At 41.2% G+C, this 20,389-nt stretch overlaps 1 protein-coding gene across 1 annotated transcript; it reads left to right on the top strand.

Annotated features, from left to right (window-relative positions):
* Positions 1 to 1,825: 1,825 nt before the first annotated feature.
* Positions 1,826 to 17,397, top strand: LOC140329964 (squalene synthase-like). Its single transcript, XM_072410350.1, is given in 8 exon segments — positions 1,826 to 1,946; positions 8,013 to 8,110; positions 8,407 to 8,590; positions 10,499 to 10,627; positions 13,819 to 14,010; positions 14,478 to 14,654; positions 14,879 to 15,031; positions 16,542 to 17,397. Coding segments are annotated over 8 exon segments (1,251 nt in total). The 5' UTR covers positions 1,826 to 1,847; the 3' UTR covers positions 16,761 to 17,397.
* Positions 17,398 to 20,389: the final 2,992 nt, after the last annotated feature.

Here is a 20,389-nt window from a genome sequence, read left to right on the forward strand (position 1 = left end):
CTTCCATAGGTGGCAATTGGGAGAAGGACCACCTTACAATGGCGTTCAATGGGAAAAGGAAGCACCTTACATTGGGGGTCAGAAGGAGGATAGCACCCTGTATACGTGCCTATGGGGAAAGGGCCCCTTCCATAGGTGGCCATTGGGAGATGGACCACCTTACTACGGTGTTCAATGGGAAAAGGAAGAACCTTACATTTGGAGTCAGAAGGAGAATAGCCCACTATATATAGGCCTAGTGGAAAAGGGCCCCTTCTATAAGGTGGCTATTGGGAGATGGACCACCTTAAAAAGGTTTTCAATTGGAAAAGGAAGCACCTTACATTTGGGGTCAGAAGGAGAATAGCCCACTATATTTGTGCCTAGTGGAAAAGGGTCCATTCCATTGGTGGCTTTTGGGAGATGGACCACCTTACAATGTTTTTCACTGGGAAAAGGAAGCACCTTACATTTGGGGTCAGAAGGAGGATAGCACCCTATATTTGTGCCTAGTGGAAAAGGGTCCCTTCCATTGGTGATCATTGGGGGAAGGTGTTCAATGGAAAAAGGGAATCACCTTACATTCATGGTCAGAGGGAGAATATTCTATATTAGTGCCCAGTGGAAATAGGCCCCTTCTATTGGTGGCCATTGGGAGAAGGACCACCTTACAAATGTGTTCAATGGAAAAAAGGAATAACCTTAAATTGGTGGTCAAAGCCAGATGACCATCCCAAAAAGTGCCTTGTGGAAAGATGAGGCTTTCTATTAGTGGTAATTGGAAAGAGGGCCCCCTTTTATAAGTTTCCAACGAAAAGTTAGCCTTTGCTGATCCAATACCATGAAACATTGGCCTCAGAACTATGCAGACGGCATCAGTGCTCCAAAGAATCCTAGCAAAGGCTGATTTATGGCCCTGATATCAATGCCAGTTAGGGTGTGCAGGTAACATTAGGGGTTGGATGGGGTTAAGGGCCAGGTTCACAAGGCGAGGTTTTGGGGTAGCATTGAAGCTAAGGTCCAGCAATGTCTAATATTTTATTTCTTTAGGGGTTACAAATGTAAAATATACGAGGTAGAATGTAGACAAAATGACCATACTATAGCAGTGTTCGTAAATAAAGCAAACATTACAAGGGCTCTGGAGATATTTTTATTGTATTTTATAGTCATTTGGATTGCTTCATAACGTTTTGCTGTAATTATAATGACATTAGATTTTTCAAACAAGTTATACAGGTTCTTTTACTGCCTTTGCCAAAAACCTAATTTGTGCCTCTTTTATCTAGATTGTCCCACACTAAATTATTAGGGTCACCCTCTACAGGGCAACTCCCCACCATTTATTTTATTACAAGTCTGCACTGAGAAAAACTGGAGCCGGATGATTTTTCTGTCTAAAAATACTAAGTGCTTGGCTGCTATACTGATCCAATGGCTTCAGTATTTTCTTGTCCTGATGTTGAACAACTATGGTACCAGCCAAGATCATTAGGTGAAAGTTCTGAATAGTTCTTGAAGTGGGTCAGGCTAACCATATATGACTTTTGTGGTGGTTTCTCCAATAAATTATAATGAATTATGAAATCTGAGCTGGTGTTGTCCATAGCAATCAATGTGCTGCAGAACAGAAAATATCTCCATTCTTCAGTCATTAGCATTCCCTACTACTCGCATTGCTGGGCACAGTCCCTATGACTGTCACTGCAAGCAGGATGCCACCCCCATAACCCCGCCTCTGCTACCAAGCTGGAAAGCTATTGGCTGCTGTTGACAGGCGGGGGCGGGGGCGGGTTCGGTGCTGCTACTATAAAAAGGCACTTGTGTGTGTGAACGCTGTGACGGTGATTAGTGCATCATTGCTGATCATGGATTTCTTGCAGTCACTTGGCCACCCAGAGGAGATCTACAACCTCATCAGGTACAAGCTGGGCGGCTGCCAGATGCTGATAAACAAGGTAGAGCAGGTAAGGTTGGGCAGAGAGAAGGGAAAGAGATCTCAATGGACACTTGTTATAGATTAGGTATTATAGATAGAACTGTATAGTATGCCATGATAGGTTTCTGAAAGGATCTGCTTCTACTTCTAGTTCCTCGAATGAACCCTGACTTCTCCTTCACCAGAGAGACAGACGTCTGGAGAGATATCCCAATAACACACGCACAGTATGGTCTTAGGAATAGTCTCTGATCTTTATTTGACAAGGCGGTCTTTTTATACACAGTTATACAAGGGGTGGTCTTTATTCACTTACAGCTATTTAAGTTTTGGCCATATATATTGTTATTTGATACATTGCAAGGCATACAAGGCATACATTGTATTTCAGAGAATTTACAATTTTCGCCATCTGGTTACAATTAAACTGAGTAGATAGAAGTAGAAATACAACTAAAACCATGGCTCAAATTAGCTTAGCTATTTAACCCTTCAATCCCCTCTTAAGTCATGAACATGACTTATTTTCTTCTAACATAGAGAGGTAAATAGCATATTTTTGTCCAGGATCTGTTGCCTTTGGATACATAGCGCAGAATGTTTGTATAAGGGAAGGGATAAATTGGATACAACAACATAAAATAATCAAGGAAGAAATTATAATTACAATACTGATAAATAATGTTCTTAACCAACTCAAATCTGGCAGCCAGCTCAATAACCAGTCCCACCAGGAGGATGAACTAACATCTTCCCTGATATTATTAGCAATTTCATGTAACACTTGAATATGGGACTGGATTGATCTGGAATGGTCAGATAAATTAAAACAACACATTCCTTTAAAATCCTGACACCCTACCTTATGTTTAAGTAACAAATAATCCACAGCAAATCTAGTTTCTAGCACGGCTCCTCTTAATCCTTGTAGATCTAAAAGCATGTTTGATTAGGCGGTAGAAGTACGATTCAAAGATTTAGCCAGGTCACATGCAATTGAATTTATAGTACGAGTATTATATATAGCCAGTCCAGGCACTCCCAATATAGAGACCCCCAAACTCATATATTCTGCACGGCTGAGAAGGGGTAGAGTAGAGTCACAATTTTCTGATAAGGTCCTGGTAACTGATCTGTAAGCTCTCCTGACAGGGGGTTGTCTAGGAAGGGCCAAAGTCAGCCTGGATAATGCACAGGGACCTCCAATAACATTGGCAGGAATATAATTGTAAGTGATGTTACCACATGACAAAAACCATCCCTTAGGGAGCATTATATTATAGACAAAACTGGGGGTCACAATGGTCTTATTACAACTCATGGAATTGTCTAGGCAGCTAACAATCCTACCATTCTTTTTACAGGTGTCATTAATATAATCATATACACTATTCTTAGGTAATCCTCTTTTTATGTCTTTGTCATCACAATATAAGGTCATATCCTGGGAAAAAGTAAAACATGTCTCTGCTGCAGTCACAGTAACAGTAGTTATTCTAATATTATCCCTGCTATATCCCAATTTCTGACATTCCCCACAGAAGTCATACAAGGGAATAAAAGATTGTGTATTTTTAGTCGTCGACCAGACTTCAAGGAAGGATTCATCGGGTGTAGGCACGGCTACAACACATGTTTTTATAAGGTCCCGTGGGCTCTGTAAGTCTTCAAGGCACAATGAGCTCACATTTAGGGCATTTGCCATTCTGACTATACTATTCTGTTCAGAATGAAAGGGGTCGGGAGCAAAGGGATCTTGCTCCTGAGCTCTTTTGGATACTGACTGATTATTTGGTGTACCGCATAAGGAACTCATCTCCTCTCGATGATAGATACTCCGTTCTCCGTTCGTCTCCGTTCCATGCTGGAGAAGAAGCCTCAGGCAACCTTTTCACTCTGCTAGCGTGAATCCAGATTGGAGCCTCTTCTGTACGCTGTTCTGGTGACTGCTAGCACTCGAGTGGGTGGTCCAAACGGGAACTCAGTCTGTTTTCGCCCTTTTGCCAGGCGCTGGACTATCACCACGTCTCCTGGTTGGAAAGGATGCATAGGTTCCCGTGGAGAGAAAGGAGAGGCACGAGCAACATCTTTCTCAACTTGATCTAAAGTTTCTACAAGTTTCCCCACATATTCTGCCTGTACTACTTCTAGATCCCTTTTTTTTTTAATCACAGAGGCCTTTGGACCCCAAGAGGTGGGGAAGGGTCTTCCCATTAGGACCTCAAATGCTGAGTAGCCAGTATTCTTGTTAGGCTGCATCCTAATTTCTGCTAGGGCATCAGGCAAAAACTTTTTCCAATTAGTGAATGTTCCTCCAGTAATTTTGCTTATTTTTCTTTAATTGTTCTATTCATCCTTTCTCCTACCCCAGAACTCTGAGGGTGGTAACGGAGGTGGAACTTCCAGTCAATCCTAAGGGCTTTGGAAAGCTCCTTACATACCCTGGACACAAAAGCTGGTCCATTGTCTGAGTTGATTTGGACCAGACATCCCCATCTGGGGATGATCTCTTGTAACAAAATCTGTACCACAATTTGTGTGGTTTCATTGGTAGTAGGAAAAACCTCCAGCCATCTAGAGAACACATCCACAATTACAAGGACATATTCCTGTTTATTTCCTGTCTTTGGAATATGGGTAAAGTCAATTTGTAAATGAGTGAATGGTGAAGTTGGGTAACTCAGATGCTGGTGTTGGGCCTTCTTTGAGTTATTTGGGTTGTTTCTGAGACATATAATACAACGTGAATCATAGGATTGTACCTTTGATCTAAGGCTTGGTATAAAAAAATCTCCATCCTAATGAGGTCAGTGGTTGCCCGTGCTCCCCTATGGCCAAGACCATGATATTGTGCAATTAAAATTAGGGGGCTTGCAACTGGAATACATGGTTTTCCCTCTTTGAAGATAAGACCCGTATCAGGATTTTGTACTGCACCCACCGACTGCCATTCTAACTTGTCACTACTTGTAGCCAAATCCTGGAGACTTAGCAATAAATTGTCAGTAAGGTTGATTTCTGGAGCTGGGGAGGGCCAGTGTAGCTTGGAGGACAATGGAGTAGACTACAGGGGAATCTACATAACCCTGAGGCATTCTACACCAAGTATACTGGTGATGTTTAAATGTAAAAGCAAACAGTGGCCGTGTCTCCTTGTCAACTGGGACAGAAAAAATGCATTCTTTAAATCAATAACAGAGAAAAACTCTGCATGGGCAGGAATAGCTGATAGTAGAGATGGCACGTCCGGAACCACAGGGGCTATGGGTATGATCTGAGCATTTACTGCTCTAAGATCCTGGACAAACCTAAAGGTATTGTCAGCCTTTCTTTTTGGGTTGATAGGTGTAACATAGGAGGAGATAGTTTCCTTAATAACCCCTGCCTCTAGGAATTCCATCAACATAGGCTCAATTCCCTTTTCTTTTTCTGGGGAAAGTGGGTATTGTTTATTGTAGACAGGTGCAGTGCTGGGCTTAAGCATTGCCTTGTATGGTCTACAAGAGATTAGGCCAACATCTTCCAACAGCATTCCAAATATAAAAAACAATTAATGTTTGGTACATGAATGGGCATGACTGAGGATGTGACATGTGTCCTGTTTTACTAATCCCCAACTGCAACTTCAATAGAACAAACAAATCCCTCGCTAATAAATTCACAGGACAATTTGGAATGATCCTGAAACGGTGTGTGATCATTGACTGGTGATTGTATGGATGTTGGATCGAGAGAGGAGGAGTTTTATAAGATCTTGTAAGTATCCCAATAATTCCCACAGATGGCTGAGCATTCTTTCTTGGACCACTATAATAATCCTCACATAAAGTACTACTGGTAGCACAAGAATCTACAAGAAAAGGGAGAGGACGTCCCTCTATGTTTAACACAATCATTGTCTCCTTAACATAACCCCTTAACCATGTCCATATGGAAGGAATCATTAGCCCCTCTATCCATCCTGTCATATTATTTACCCAGGGAGTAACTAAATAGTAATCAGTCCCACAGACCCGAACTACATAATCCTTACATGTTTCTCCTACGTACGGAGGGGGTGGAGAGACCTTTCCTTGTATTGCACCCATTTCTTGTAACTTAATTAAGACGGAAGCAGAGCTGAACTCTTCCCAGGACTGGCTGTACTGAACCATAAAGGCTCCAACAATTCCTGTCAACTGGGTACAGAGGACTTATGTCTATGCTCAACTTCCTCCTCAACTGCCTGTTAGTATTATCCCTTAAAACCGTCACTTGCGTTCACCAGTCTCTGGGTTAGCGGATTTCCCCTCGTCAGAGTGGTGGGACATCTTACGGTTCTCCAGGACACACACACAATAAAGTTAGTACAGTTTTCACAGTATCACTTGTTGCTTACCTTCAGCACAAAAATAAATTACTTAATAGTTCATAACATCACAGTATCATTTGCTGCTTACCTTCAGCACAAAATGAAAATACTTTATAACATCACAACATAAAAGAAAACATAAGAAAGCGACAGATATTAAGCGATAGAAATTGGCTGACAAGAAAAATCAGGGTGTAGACGATGGTTAAATTCTTTCCCTAAAGAACTACTCTTTTAAATTCTTCTCTAAAGAATTTCTCTTTTGAATTTTTCTCTGAAGAATTCCTCTATAGACTTGGCAATTACTTTTTAATTCTGGGACTTCCCTAAAGCCCACAGTTTAAAGTCGATCTGCCCTAAACATAGATACTTTCCTTTTAGTCTATTCTAAGTGGATTCAGGATAGAAGCAAGAGAGTTTCGGAAAGGATGGTAATTCCCCTAAACCTCAAGGCAGGGACTTTCCGTACTCACCGAATTCTGTGTGCTCTAATCCCGGACGAGCCCCCACCTGAAAGGATCTGCTTCTACTTCTAATTCCTCAATTACACCCTGACTTCTTCAACCAGAGAGACAGACGTCTGGAGAGATATCCCAATAACACACACTCACACAGTATGGTCTTAGGAATATACTCTGATCTTTATTTGACGAGGCGGTCTTTTTATACAGAGGGGCTGTCTTTTTTCACATATAGCTGTTTAAGTTTTGGCCATATATAGTGTTATTTGATACATTGTAAGGCATACAAGGCATACATTGTATTTCAAAGAATTTACAATTCTCGCCATCTGGTTACAATAAAACTGAGTAGATAGAAGAAGAAATACAACTAAAGCCAAGGCTAAAATTAGCTTAGCTATTTAACCCTTCAGTTTCCAAATCAAATTATTTGCTGTTTTCTTTTTCGGTGGGAAGATTTGATATTTGTATAAAAATTGTCAGCGTGCTCAGTTAAGTCATTTTTACCACTGCTCACTCATCATCAGGATTTATAATTCTTCCATTTGGGATCCCAGTTCCTTTTTGCAGTATTTATAAAAATGAAATAAAAACATGATCACCTATTAACACTGATCACCTTCATAAAAACAAACTGATATTCCATGTTTCCTGAAGGTGACCACAGTGGACTGTGCAATGCATGTGGAAACAGTCATCTGTAGTCTCCGTCAGAAGTCTATGGGACAGGAGAACAATACAGGAGTAAAATTGGACTGATTCTAGAACAATGAAACGCTGATCCTCCCAGGTCAAATTATGTGCCACCAATGACCTCCTCTGTGGCCATCTGTAAGGGTGACCTTTTCCCCATTTCTCTATACTGTGATTTGTGGATATAATAATTAGAGAAGGAGTTCCTTGATGACCTAAAAGTTATTTTAAGGGTTCTCCCTTCAGGAAAAGCTGTTCTAGGCTTTTTGCTGTCTGACACAAACATTGGGACTTCCTGGCCACATTGGATGTAAGCATTGGTTGGTCCAGTTGTGGAGTTCACTCTCCACCCTTCCTTTTATTCAGCTATTCACAAGTCATAGCCATGATGACCCCTCTAACAAGACTCCTATATAAAAAACTAAAGACATAATTATATAAATATTAATTTATTATAAAATTATAATAGCAGTTGTTGCCAATGGTCAGCACTTCAGGAGAGCTTGAAGAAGGCCGCTTACACGAAATATTTGTACTCTATATGTGTCCATTTATTTGTAGCTTCCATCTCATCTTTCTCATCCAACAGGACTCCATGAGTGAGAGCCTACAGACCTGCTATAAATACCTGAAGGAGACGGGCAGGAGCTATGCCGCCGTCATCCCAGTCCTGGAAGGGGAGCTACAGTGAGTGTATTGCATGCTTTAAGCTCTTAGCTGGAATCTATTTTTGTATGCTTTCAAAAATGTATTTGATCATGGGAAGTATGGATGGAATTTCATCTGGTGGGGTCACCCTATTCTTAACCTGCATGGGTTATGTGTATTTTTGGTGTTTAATAAAATAGCACCCTTGGCTCCAAGTAACAGAAATGGCATGTACTAGCAATGAAAGGTACATTGGAACCAACCATGGCCTGTACAGGGGTTTGAATGATTGGTATGACTTCCTTAAGTAATCGTCTTTTGTCTATGCTCTTCAGGCACGCGTGTTGTATCTTCTATCTCCTTCAACAAGCTGTGGACACTGTGGAGGATGATATGACCCTCAGTCCAGAGACCAAGATCCCCATTCTGAAAAACTTCCACAACCTTGTTTACCAGCCCAACTGGAGATTCACGGAGAGTAAGAATAAGCATCGCCAATTGCTCCAGGATTTCCCAACTGTAAGTCAAGCTTGGGATTCATGTAAACTGTTATTTATCAGCCATTGTATAATTTTAAGTTGCAAGCATGTCTATCAGACTATTCAGTGCATCAATACAGCAAAGTATATGAGCCGTTAGTTGTTGTGAAATATTTACTAAAATCATGGTGACTGTGCTTGTTATCCAAGTGTTCCTCAACAGGGGGCTATCCTTTGGTGGTCAATGAAGAACATCTTACAGTTGGGCGTTAGTAGGGAATTGACCTCCTATATTGGTGGCAGTGCTAATATGTTATTGCTAATATATGGTGGTCTGCATGCCTTCTCCTTACAGTGGTGGTCTATGTATGACATTTGAAGTAAGTGATGAAATTCCCTTTTATTTTGGTGACCAGTGGAAACATATCCCTTTACCTTTGTCATCAGCAAAGAATGGCCCCCTTACATTGGTGTAAGTAGTGTAGTGTCCTGTTTGAACAGATGAGAAGGACCCCCTATACTGGTTGGTATTAGAGAAGGGTCCCTTTACAAGCTTGGTCAGTAGAGAATGGCCCTTCTAAAATGGTAGACCATAGCAAAGGGAAGACATTTGAGAATTGCCTACTTACATTGTTTGTCAGTGTACTACTCCAATATATATAATATAGCAGTGTGGTCCCTGCCATCATTGATGGTCAGGGAAGTGCTTTTCATCATTGCTAGCCAATGCAGTATTAGGTGTAGTGCTGCATATATTGATGATTAGGTGATTACTACACACAGTTTTGTAAACTTTTATTAATTCAGTTGCTAGGTAAAAAATATACCGCCTGGCAAGAGTTCCCAATCTTTTTATCCCAAAACAAAAAGTGCTACCATACCTGGAACAAAATAATATTGTGCAAAATCATACAAAGTCAAGTAACAATACCAAGATCAAAAGTCAAAATAGTCAAAAGTAAATACTAATTTTCTAATTTATAAAGCAGGAAAGTGAAAAACAACATAATAAACAAAAATGATAATTCAAAAAAGACTAAATTCTGGAGCGTTATTCCAATAGAGACGTGACCTAGGGTACTCCCTAGGGGAATTATGTATTCCAAATGTAGGGTTTTGCAACACTGTGCTGACAATAGAAGTAGCTTAACGTGACATAGGGCTAAAATATGGGGCAATACACAATGTACTGCATATCTTGTATCTACAAATCATGCTTTAATTATTGTGTCACAAGTGACAGTACCCATTTCAACATCAGCAAAATCATTTCTGAAACTGAAATTCTTTCATTACGTATGCACAATAATAAATCTAATATTGCATTATGCATTCACTACTTACCTCTGTGCCCCTTGTTCCCCATCTGTTCCCCATCTGTTCCCCATCTGTTCCCCATCTGTTCCCCATCTGTTCCCCATGGGCTGCACGGTGGTTCAGGGGTTAGCTCTCTGGCCTTTGCAGCGCTAGGTCCTCGGTTCAAACCCCAGCCAGGACACTATCTGCATGGAGTATGCAGGTTCTCCCTGTGTCTGTGTTGGGTTTCTTCTGGGTACTCCAGTTTTCCTCCCAGTTCCCCCTAAAATTGACCTTAGACTACATTAATGACATATGACTTTGTTAGGGACATTAGATTGTGAGCTCCTTTGAGGGACAATTAGTGACATCACTATGGACTTTGTACAGCGCTGCATAATATGATTTGCTATATAAATACTGTATAATAATAATGTGTTCCTCTGCAACTTTACCCCTTGTTCACTATTTACCTCTGCATCCTTAATCAACCAATTGCAGCTGCTTACCTGCACCACAGAAAACTATTGCACCCCTACCTGCTTACCTATGCATCCCTTTGAATTTCTTGGCCATGATGCCCCCCCCCACACTTCCCCAATAAATGTAAAAAGAAATCACATTCATATTTTGTCTTGTTGTCTGCTTCCAGGTCTCTCAGGAATTTAGGAACTTACCTGTGGTCTACCAGGAGGTGATTGCCGATGCTATTCAGCAGGTAGCACTGGGGAGGGTGGAGTACCTGGGGAAGGAAATGGAATCTTTAGAAGATTGGGACAAGGTGAGAAATGACTTTCGTAATTTTTGCTTACGACTTACACACCTCATCTTCTTTAGGCGTTTCACTTCCTCCATCCTACACAAATTTAGTTAATTGTTTTACAGCCATTTACCTATTACATTTTATGCAATGAGGGCTATGTAAATTCTGAGACCTTATCTTAGAGGTAAACTTCCTTTACCCAGACAATCCCAGCCCTGCTTATTTCAGATAAGGATTCAGATTTACACAGCCTTCACAATCAAATAGGCTTCATCTGCATACTGTTACAGAATAGTTCACTTTTATGAGCAACTAGAAAGAGTTAAGCTACGTACACACGTCCAATGGCTCTCGCCCAATAATCGGCTCAAGGCCGATATTGGATAAGAATCTGGCGTGTGTACAGCGCCTGTCTTCTATTTGTTGAATGATGGACGGATCTGCGGACGATGGACGACGAACGATTGTAATGTAAGGGAAGGGGGAGAGCGCATTGGGGTGCTGCTCTGTCATTCTCCCCTCTCCATGGAGCAGAACGGTGCTGTATGTATAGAACTCGTTCATGCATCTTGCAGTCTTTAGTCATTGGAAAGGATCGTGAAAGATGCTCTCCAACGACAATAATTGCACTTGTGTATGCAACTTTAAACCACTGAATGTTTTTAATGTGATTGTATCTGTTTAAAGAGAAACCTTAGCAGCTGCACTGACAATTGGAATTCTTACCATATATGTGAACTAATAAAAGTAAATCGTCCCAATCGGTGTTCAAATTCTATTAGTATTGGTATTCAAATACTCCATGCCGGACTTTTAAGTTGCTCAGCTTTATAAAATAATCAACAATAATTAAAATTCCCTCCCACTCCCTAGTTCTGATCACTGCCACTAAAATAGTCCATTTGGGAATGACAGCTCCACTTATTTGGACAAATCTAGCCAAACATCAAGTTTCTTGACCCCGGTAATCCATCAGGTCCAGAGTTAAGGTGCGTACACACTTCCAATTTTTATCGTTCCAATCGAACGACGAACGATCGATTGGGCAAAAAATCGTTCGTAAAAAAGTAACCAACGACGCCGACGAACGAGGAAAGTCGCTGGAAACGAACGACCGGACCGACGGATTGGATTGGACGACGATCGTTGAACATCGTTCGTGTGTACGGTCGTTCGTTGATCGTCCATGTTCAGAGCATGCGTGATGAACGAACGTCCGTTCACTTTCCTGTCGTGCACATAGTTCCTCTATCGCTCAAACGATCGTATCTATTGTGTGTACAATATCTACGAACGATCGTGTCGTTAACTCTATGTGCAGGATCGGTGCTATACGATCGTTCGTATATATCGTGCATGAACGTTCGTCGTTCGTTTTCCAACGATAATAATTGGAAGTGTGTACGTAGCTTTAGGTATTCTGACACTTTAAGAATGCGAGAAAGAACGTTAGATAGAATGATACCATGTACCCTAACTCCCAGCCCTCCCTAACTCCCATGATACCATGTACCCCAATTCCATGTACCCTAATTCTGCCTCAATGGCTGGAAATAATTAGCCATCGTATCTAAGAGAACTGGGATTGTCCACATTTGGCTAGAGAGATGCCTACTGATGGGATGATATACACCCAATATCTGTACTCAGGTGGACAATGTGCATTCATAATAGCAGAGTTTTGTCTCCCTTCCACATTTCTTCAGTGATGGCAAAGGTCTAAGTGTGGCTATTCAGTAGTGATGTCCCTAAAATCAACAATACACTTATCACTGCGAAAACCATCAAGCATACAATTTGCCATGATGGAATCTGCTCCGTCTGGCCCTGGCTCCAGACCTTGATCCTTATCTGTAACATAACCCTATAGATGTCTACTAGACTGGTGATGACTGGTATCATACCCGAGAGGTCTTCAACAGATTCCTCCTTCTGCTCATCCTCCTCCTCAGTCTCATAAACATTGGTCAGAGGACATAATTGATAGCACTTTTTGCAAAATAAAATCTTCTAAAGTGAGTGCAGTTCCCATCTCAGACACGTCACAGCTATTCAAGACATATATCAGACGGACAATAAAGGACAATTATTGCCATTGCTCCAGGTATCTGCTGTCAAATTGTACTGGCTGGTGAAAAGCTCAGGAGAGTGGGGATATTATGAGCTATGTGTTCAGGGTGCAGCGTCAGTTTGGTTTGACAAACATGGAAGGCTTGGTATGTTTCTGTCCTGACGATGACTGACTTCACATGCCACAGAAGAAGCAATAGCAGGACCAACCTTTGTAACACTACTGCTACCAGCCGAGATGGCTATAAAACCAAGACTGAATACCAATTGTGCCATTACCAATGCTTTCTCTGCACTTCTCTCCTGGAGCTACTCTGGTTAGCTTAACTGTTGTTAGTCATCATACAGCTCCCCTTCATCAGATTTGTTTCCTGTGATTCACACAAACTGCTTGTGCTGACTTCCTGAGATACAGGAATACTGTCTGAAAACAGAAGAGGCAGCTGATAACCTCAGAGAGAGAGTTTAATAAGAGTGCTGGGGTACCGTGGCTCTAGGGTAATGTATCATGATCACTGTGGTGGTCAGTGAACCTTGCATAGCCTATGTGCTAGGTTAAAAGACACTGATGAGCACCTATGTCCAAATCAGAATGGAACTAAGCCCCTTTATGGATAAGAAGCAGCATTTTTAGGTATTTCTATGACCTGCTGCAAAATTGATAAAACACTGTGAGACTTTTAGGGGGTTTAATGCATAAATGTAAATTTTGACATAGAGACACCCAGGGATAGGACAGAATCAGATGTGGCTATTGTGATAAATATTGGAGCTGGTGTTCTTGGTCATTGATATGTGCCCCAGCTACACTGCATACCTGAAGTGCAGACCACAACAAGGTCGTGCTGCTAGGATTCCTTGCATGTGATCAACCACTGCTCACCAAATGTGAGTCTTTCCACGTACAGGTACTGGATATGAATGAGAGTCCAGAAACCCAATATCAGGACATGGATTTGGTCCATCAAGGCATGTTAGAGGCCCTGTTAGATCTAAAATAACACTAAAAGGATGTTTATTCTAGTCTTCAGATTTTATCTAATGGCCTAAAAGTGTAAATAGGTTGTTTATTGGTCTTTACAACTAAATACATGAAAATTGTACCCTTTCTCCAACATTTTCCATATTTTCCCCCACAGTACTGCCAATACATATCCAGTTCTTTGCTAATTGGCCTTTCAGTTCTATTCTCTGCATCAAAACTGGAGGACCCCATTATAGCAGAGGACACAAGGCTTTCCAGCTCCATGGGTCTGTTGCTGCAGAAGACCAACATCATCCGTGATTTCCTGGAAGACCTGAATATTGGTCTAAAGTTATGGCCAAAAGAGGCAAGTACAGTCTTCTGCCAACTAGAAAATTTATCATGGTTTTTGAGAAGGAACTACTTCATAATAAAGAAAAGTCGATAATGGTTTTAAAGCCGATCGGTAGGTAGAAACTAACGTTCGTCTCTCCCATCGCTCATGGGATTTTTGTTTCTTTACCTTGAGAAGCAAAAAAATACTCCAATAAGCCATGAAGTAGTTGTTTCTTTTGCAGAGGACCACTGCTTTAGCACTGCTCCCCCACCTGCCCTAGCTGGTTTCTATCTCCTTCTATTTCCCATCTCATGGATTTGACAAGTCAGGAAGTTTCCAGGAATAAAATGACATTGCCCCAAATTCTTCTTACATGGCTACAAATCCTAAAGTACTGACTGCTTTCAGTTCCATTGCTGTCCTGTGAGTTACAATGAGTTGTACATGGTTTCAAAACAATTATACTATAATGAGCAATGTCTATTACTCTATACCAGGTATGGTGTAAATATGGAAAGGACCTAACTGACTTTACCGAACCTGAAAATGTTGTGCCAGCCCTGCAATGTATGAATGAACTTATCACTAATGCCCTGCAACATGTGCCTGATGTCTTGCAGTATCTGTCCCGACTTCAAAACCAGAGCGTGTTCAAATTCTGCGCAGTGCCGCTGGTGAGTGCACAAAATGCTGTAACCCTAACAGATAGAGAATATTGGTTTAAAGGTTTTTTTAATTGTTTTGTAGCAAATAAAAATTGGTTTTCTTTATGAATGGATTTTTAAGCCCAACTGCAGCCTTATGGTAAAAAATTGCAGCGCAAATAATAAGTGGGCTGAACTTGCAGGATAATGCTGCAAAAGTCTCCCAAAAATGTTGAATGTATTTGTGTTTTTAGATGATGTCTATTGCTACATTGGCAGCCTGCTACAACAACAAACAAGTGTTTAAAGGGGTGGTGAAGATTCGGAAGGGCCAGACTGTGACTTTGTTGATAAATGCAACAAACATGAAGGCTGTACGAACAATCACTTGTCGGTAGCGGGATGAGGTATGGATGCTTTATGTTTTGTACTTGTTGTCAGCATGTTATATGTCTTATATAATAGGAAAAAGTCATTTATGCTGTATATACTTTGAGTATAAACCACGATATCTTTGTTAAAAATAAAGAACTTTGTTTTTTACTCGGGTATGTCCCTCTGGAATGTACAGGATCACTGCTCCGGACAAGTGTTGGTGGTGCCAGCTGCTGACTAGAGCTGCTCCGATCAGAACTCGGAACTTTACCAAGTCAAGTTCCAGTTTGACATTACTATACTAATTATTGACAGCTGTCCTCTTCTGGCACCCACATTGGCTGCTCAATGACCGAAGCTTAATTGCGCGATGACGGAAGAGGCGGAGTACTTCTAATGCCCAATGACCGAAGCTTAATATTTTTGATGTGTGGTGTCATTATTTATATGGCTTATTGAACCCTTTCTGGAAAAGGGGTAAGGCTTACAACATACCCCTGTACACATTCTCCAGGTTGGGGTGGGGTTGGCAGATATCTAGGGGCCCCCATATTAAGAGAGCATCCAGATTCCAATAGCTTCCTCCAACTGACCTCCACAACACATTTGGTCATGCCCTTGCCATCACTGGGGCAGTCTGCTTAGGCCAAAAAGATAAAGGAAATACATGCATTGGCAAGCCATTCAATGTCTCAGTAGCTTCAGTCACTTCAGGATATATATAAATAAATATATGTTTAGCATTTTTATTGTTGGTAGATCATTTTGATTTTAAAATTTTTTTTAGTTTTAAATTAAAAAAAAATCCTTAGGCCTCTTTCTCTGTTGTGGGCTTGTTCCGGATTAAGTGTTAGACAGGACCTCTTTGTTTCTGTGTGGGAAGGTTTTGTATCTGGTGAGAAAGAGAAACTTCAATTTTTTCAGTGAATTTCAGGTTTGGCCCCCCAACATGGTCTTAGTTTTTGATTTCGGCCCTCTGTGTGTTTGAGTTTGACCCCTATAGACCCCTGTCCTATAGCATATATGCAGTCTGATGGCTTTTTGTAGCATTACTGAATATAAAATGTGGCCCATTGGTGATGTCAGAGACATTGTCTGGAGCACCGGCAGGTTAGGATCTTGCAAAGAAAAAAGCATAGGGTACCATAGTGTGCATAACGCCCTTCCTTCATCTATTGTGCCTCTTCTGTGACAAAAGCAACACCTTGGATTAGTACTAAGACTCATTCTCAGGGTAACCCCTGGGCAGATCTCAGCATTAGGAAATAAATAACATTTGTTTGCATATAATTAATGTTTCCGCATATTTAGATTTGCTACAGGCAATGCTGTTGCTACATTCCTCGAGCCATCATAATGCAGCAGATCGTTGCCTAAAAGGATCAGCGATCCCAGTGGCAGTGTGTTGTCAACATACAAATATATTGCTTGTTGGAATCTCCTGAAGATGTTTTCATTTCCCTGCAGAAGCTTTCCTTGCCATTGTTCAAATGTATTACACATCTCTGATATTAATCATATGATGTTATTTTCATTTTTCAGATCAATCAGAAAATTCCCCTAACAGACCCATCATTTAAGAAAACCCAAACCATTCTGTCTACCATCAAGAAATGGTGTATGCCCAATGACACCCCAGTGTTTCGGCACAATTACGCCCCCATATATCTGGCTGGTGGAATGCTACTAACAGCCCTCACCTGGTGGTCCCTGGGTATAGTGCAGACCCCCAAGGAAGTTCATGTCTCAGGAAAACCCTGATAAAATATTGAAAAAATGCTCTTTTTTTCCAAGTGTGAAAAATGCAATCCATCATAATAAATTGGTATGAAGATCATCGGTATTATGAGTGTGGCCTTGCCAAGTGGCATTAGATCCGGAGCTTTACAGACACTACCAATGGGAAGCCACCGCTCAAAGAACCACTGAAAGGAACCCTGGGACTGCACAGAACCCTGGATGAGAATGGTTGGTCTACACTAGTGGTTGCCAACCTTTTTGGTCCCGAGGACCACTAAAATTACCTGCTTTTGACCGCGGGGAGCGGGTGTCACTCAAAGGGGAGAAACCCCCCCCATAGTGACGTCATGATGGCATACCCCCACCCACTTCCCATCACAGATCTAAGCCTACAATGACAGAGTGGGCTGGTTGTCTTCAGGGACACATCCCACCCACTTCCCTGAGCCAGGGATTTGTACGGGGGATGTGGTCCACGGTTCTGGCCGGTGCGCCCCCTCCAGTGGGGTCCTTCTTCTGACCACCAGCCAGAGCTGTGGACCACCGGTTGGCACCCGCTAGTCTACACTGCATTCTCAGCTCAGCAGTGTTGGGAATGATCTGTATTGTGACATTGTTATACAATGTATTTTCATTGCTATAAATAAAATGACCGTTCAATTGATATATGTTGTTGCCGTCTCTTTATGAACAGGTAGCCTCATGTCTGATCAGAAGATTGAAGAAATTATAACAGGAGGATTCACAGGATTCCCTGCAGTTGTTTCTTTTTGACCAAGACAAACTCTGCAGTTGTTTCTTTTTGCATATCAAAGCACAGCTTGCTCCAAAAGTTAATGAAAGTCTCAGCTACATAAAGTTTTTTTTTTTGCTTTGGTTTTGAATTACTAACAGTGAGGATTTTATAAGTAACTGACACTACACTGCCTAATAATACGTTGAGACAAACATCTGTCCTAATTACATTTAATAAAATAATGTACCTGTTCCAAATTACATACAAATTCAACTTAAGAACAAACCTACAAGTCCCTATCTTGTATGTAACCTGGGGACTACCTGTTTTTTTACCTACCTGTAAGGCAGCTTACATCTGCCCTAATCAAGGAAGCACTTAGGTAGATTGCTGGACGTTCCACATATACATTGGGGAAACTGTAGTGATCTTCTGTTTGCTTTGACCATCTGTTTAAGAATATGTATTCTGCATTTTCCTGCCTGTTAGGTAACTTTTGATCTTTTTTTTTAATACTTGTGCCATGATAGTATTTATGATACCCTGTCTTTGCTAAAACCTAAATGTAAAGTTTATATTATATTTTTATAAATTCTCTATTACATTGCTTTGCAGGGGAAGAAATGCTCCCTTTTTTGGTGATTACAGGGAGAAGGCTCCTTTATTGATAACCAGAGGGAGAAGTCACATTACATTGGTGGCCACAGGGAGAAGAGGACCAATTATTTGTAGAAAACCTCTCCTAATAGTGGTGTAAATTTGTAGTCATAGGAAGGAAAGCACCCCATGTAGGTGGCTCTTTCCATTGGTGGTCAGTGGGAGAAATTCTACCATGTGCACTGGTGATTGTGATAAGAGAACCCCCTAACATTGATGGCCAAAGGAAGAAGAGCACTTTATATTTGCGACTTCTTTACAGTTTAAAGGGAAATGGAGTCCTTGCATTGGTGGCCAGAGAAAAGAATGGCTCCCTACAGTCCATCTAAAATATATTTGGTGTCACTGTTCACTTAAGATATGAGAGGAGAGCTTATACGGACCCCATATCATAGGACAATGAACTCTGTATAGGATCCTTCACTGCTCCCCCCATTAAACAGTTCTTTGTGGATTGCTATTACCTAAGATTATGATAATGTCATTAATTGTTATATACAATTTAAATTACACAGGATTTTTATGTCATTGCCCAACCACAATTTTTCCTCATTACATCCTGTGTAATTTATTGGTGTCAGCATTCCATTTATCAGCACAATGCCCTCCAGACGATTTATTCTGATGAAACATGGAACCAGCCATTGCTGACCTTTTTCTTTGAAAATGCTAAGAGCTTGGCTGTAATATTAACCCAATGACATGTGTTCTGAGGTCCTGGGGTGGAGCAAGTAAATTAGGACTTCTGACTTCAGTGACTTTAGTAGTGTAATTTGTATGCAAACTTGGAGTCATTGGATGAAAGAACAAAAGAATTCCTGGAGGGGGTCATGTCATGTATTATTTACAGACACAGTGAGGATGAATTATTATATATAAGCCGGTGTTGTCTATACAAATCAGTTTGCACAGAGAACCATTCTTAACTCATTAGTGGCGGTTTGTCATTCTGTGTGAACCATAAAGCTCAGCATTCCCTATCAGTCAGGTGTATTGCTGCGCACGGCCAGCCAGAGAACCTCCAGGGCAGTGACTAGCATCAGCATGCCACGCCCCTCATGTCACACCACACTCACACCACGCCGCTACACCACACATCCACTACTGAGCTTAAAAGACATTGGTCGCTGGTGACAGGCAGGGGCGGGGCTGCTAATATTATAAAGTGACACGTGCCTGGATTCTGTGACCGCAGAGAGCTACAACCTCATTAGGACAGCATTCAGGTGCTTATGAACAAGGTGGAGCAGGTAAGGCTGGGCAGAGGCAAAGGGACATCAATGCACACTGGTGGTATAGGAGGCACTGAAGTGGGTAATGACTATTCTTCAAGTGATTTACTATTTTTCCTTACTCTAAAGATTTGATGTATTTATTTTAAAACAGACCTTGTGTTCAATATGCTCAGGAGATTTACTACTATTCACGCAGCATGGCATTTCAGCACCCCTATTTGGAGTCTATAAATAAATATAAATAAATATGTATATATATATAATTATAAATTACAATGGTTACTTTGTATTGGATTTAATACAGTCATTTTGTTCTGAGTCCAAGACAAAATAAATGGAAATTCCTGCCACGCTCCCTCGCACGCACTGACGCTACAACGTCGGTGGGAACTCCCGGGGAACATCAGTGCACTCACTGGGGGACAGATCGGAGGAAGAGGATGGGATCTGACGGGCAGGAGGCTGGAGGACGATGGGACCAGGTAAGTCTTTATTTTTTATGTTTTTAGCTACCCTGATTGTGGCTCCAGGTTACCGCTTTCAGCAGGTTTTTTTACCCTGAGCCACACTCGAAGTTACCGCCAGGGAGGGTAAATTCTAATAACTACTGAATAGGAACGAGTGGCAAAATTCGAACCAGGTCAAATCTGACTAGATAACCCAACATTCGGGGTCAAAACCTGGAAAATACTCTATAAAGAAGAAAGGAAGGGTATGTGATTACTTTGTATCATAATTTAGCATTACTTCAATGTAAAATGGGGTTTTGTCTCAAGTCAATTGGAAATACTCCTTTAAATGTGACCATTGCAATTATTCTGAAGTTGACTGCCAAAATAACTATCATACAATATGGGAATACTTGCAGTTGCATATCCTTCAAATAACATGGTTGGATTGCCTTATGGCTCATGTGTACGAATACATGGCATTGAAAGACACATCTCTGTGTTAATGAACATGCTGCAATGCACGGCACATGTGTTAGGTTGCCATTTACTGTTAATTACACACTAAATGCA

This window comes from Pyxicephalus adspersus, chromosome 4, assembly GCF_032062135.1.
Source record: "Pyxicephalus adspersus chromosome 4, UCB_Pads_2.0, whole genome shotgun sequence".
Taxonomy (NCBI): domain Eukaryota; kingdom Metazoa; phylum Chordata; class Amphibia; order Anura; family Pyxicephalidae; genus Pyxicephalus; species Pyxicephalus adspersus.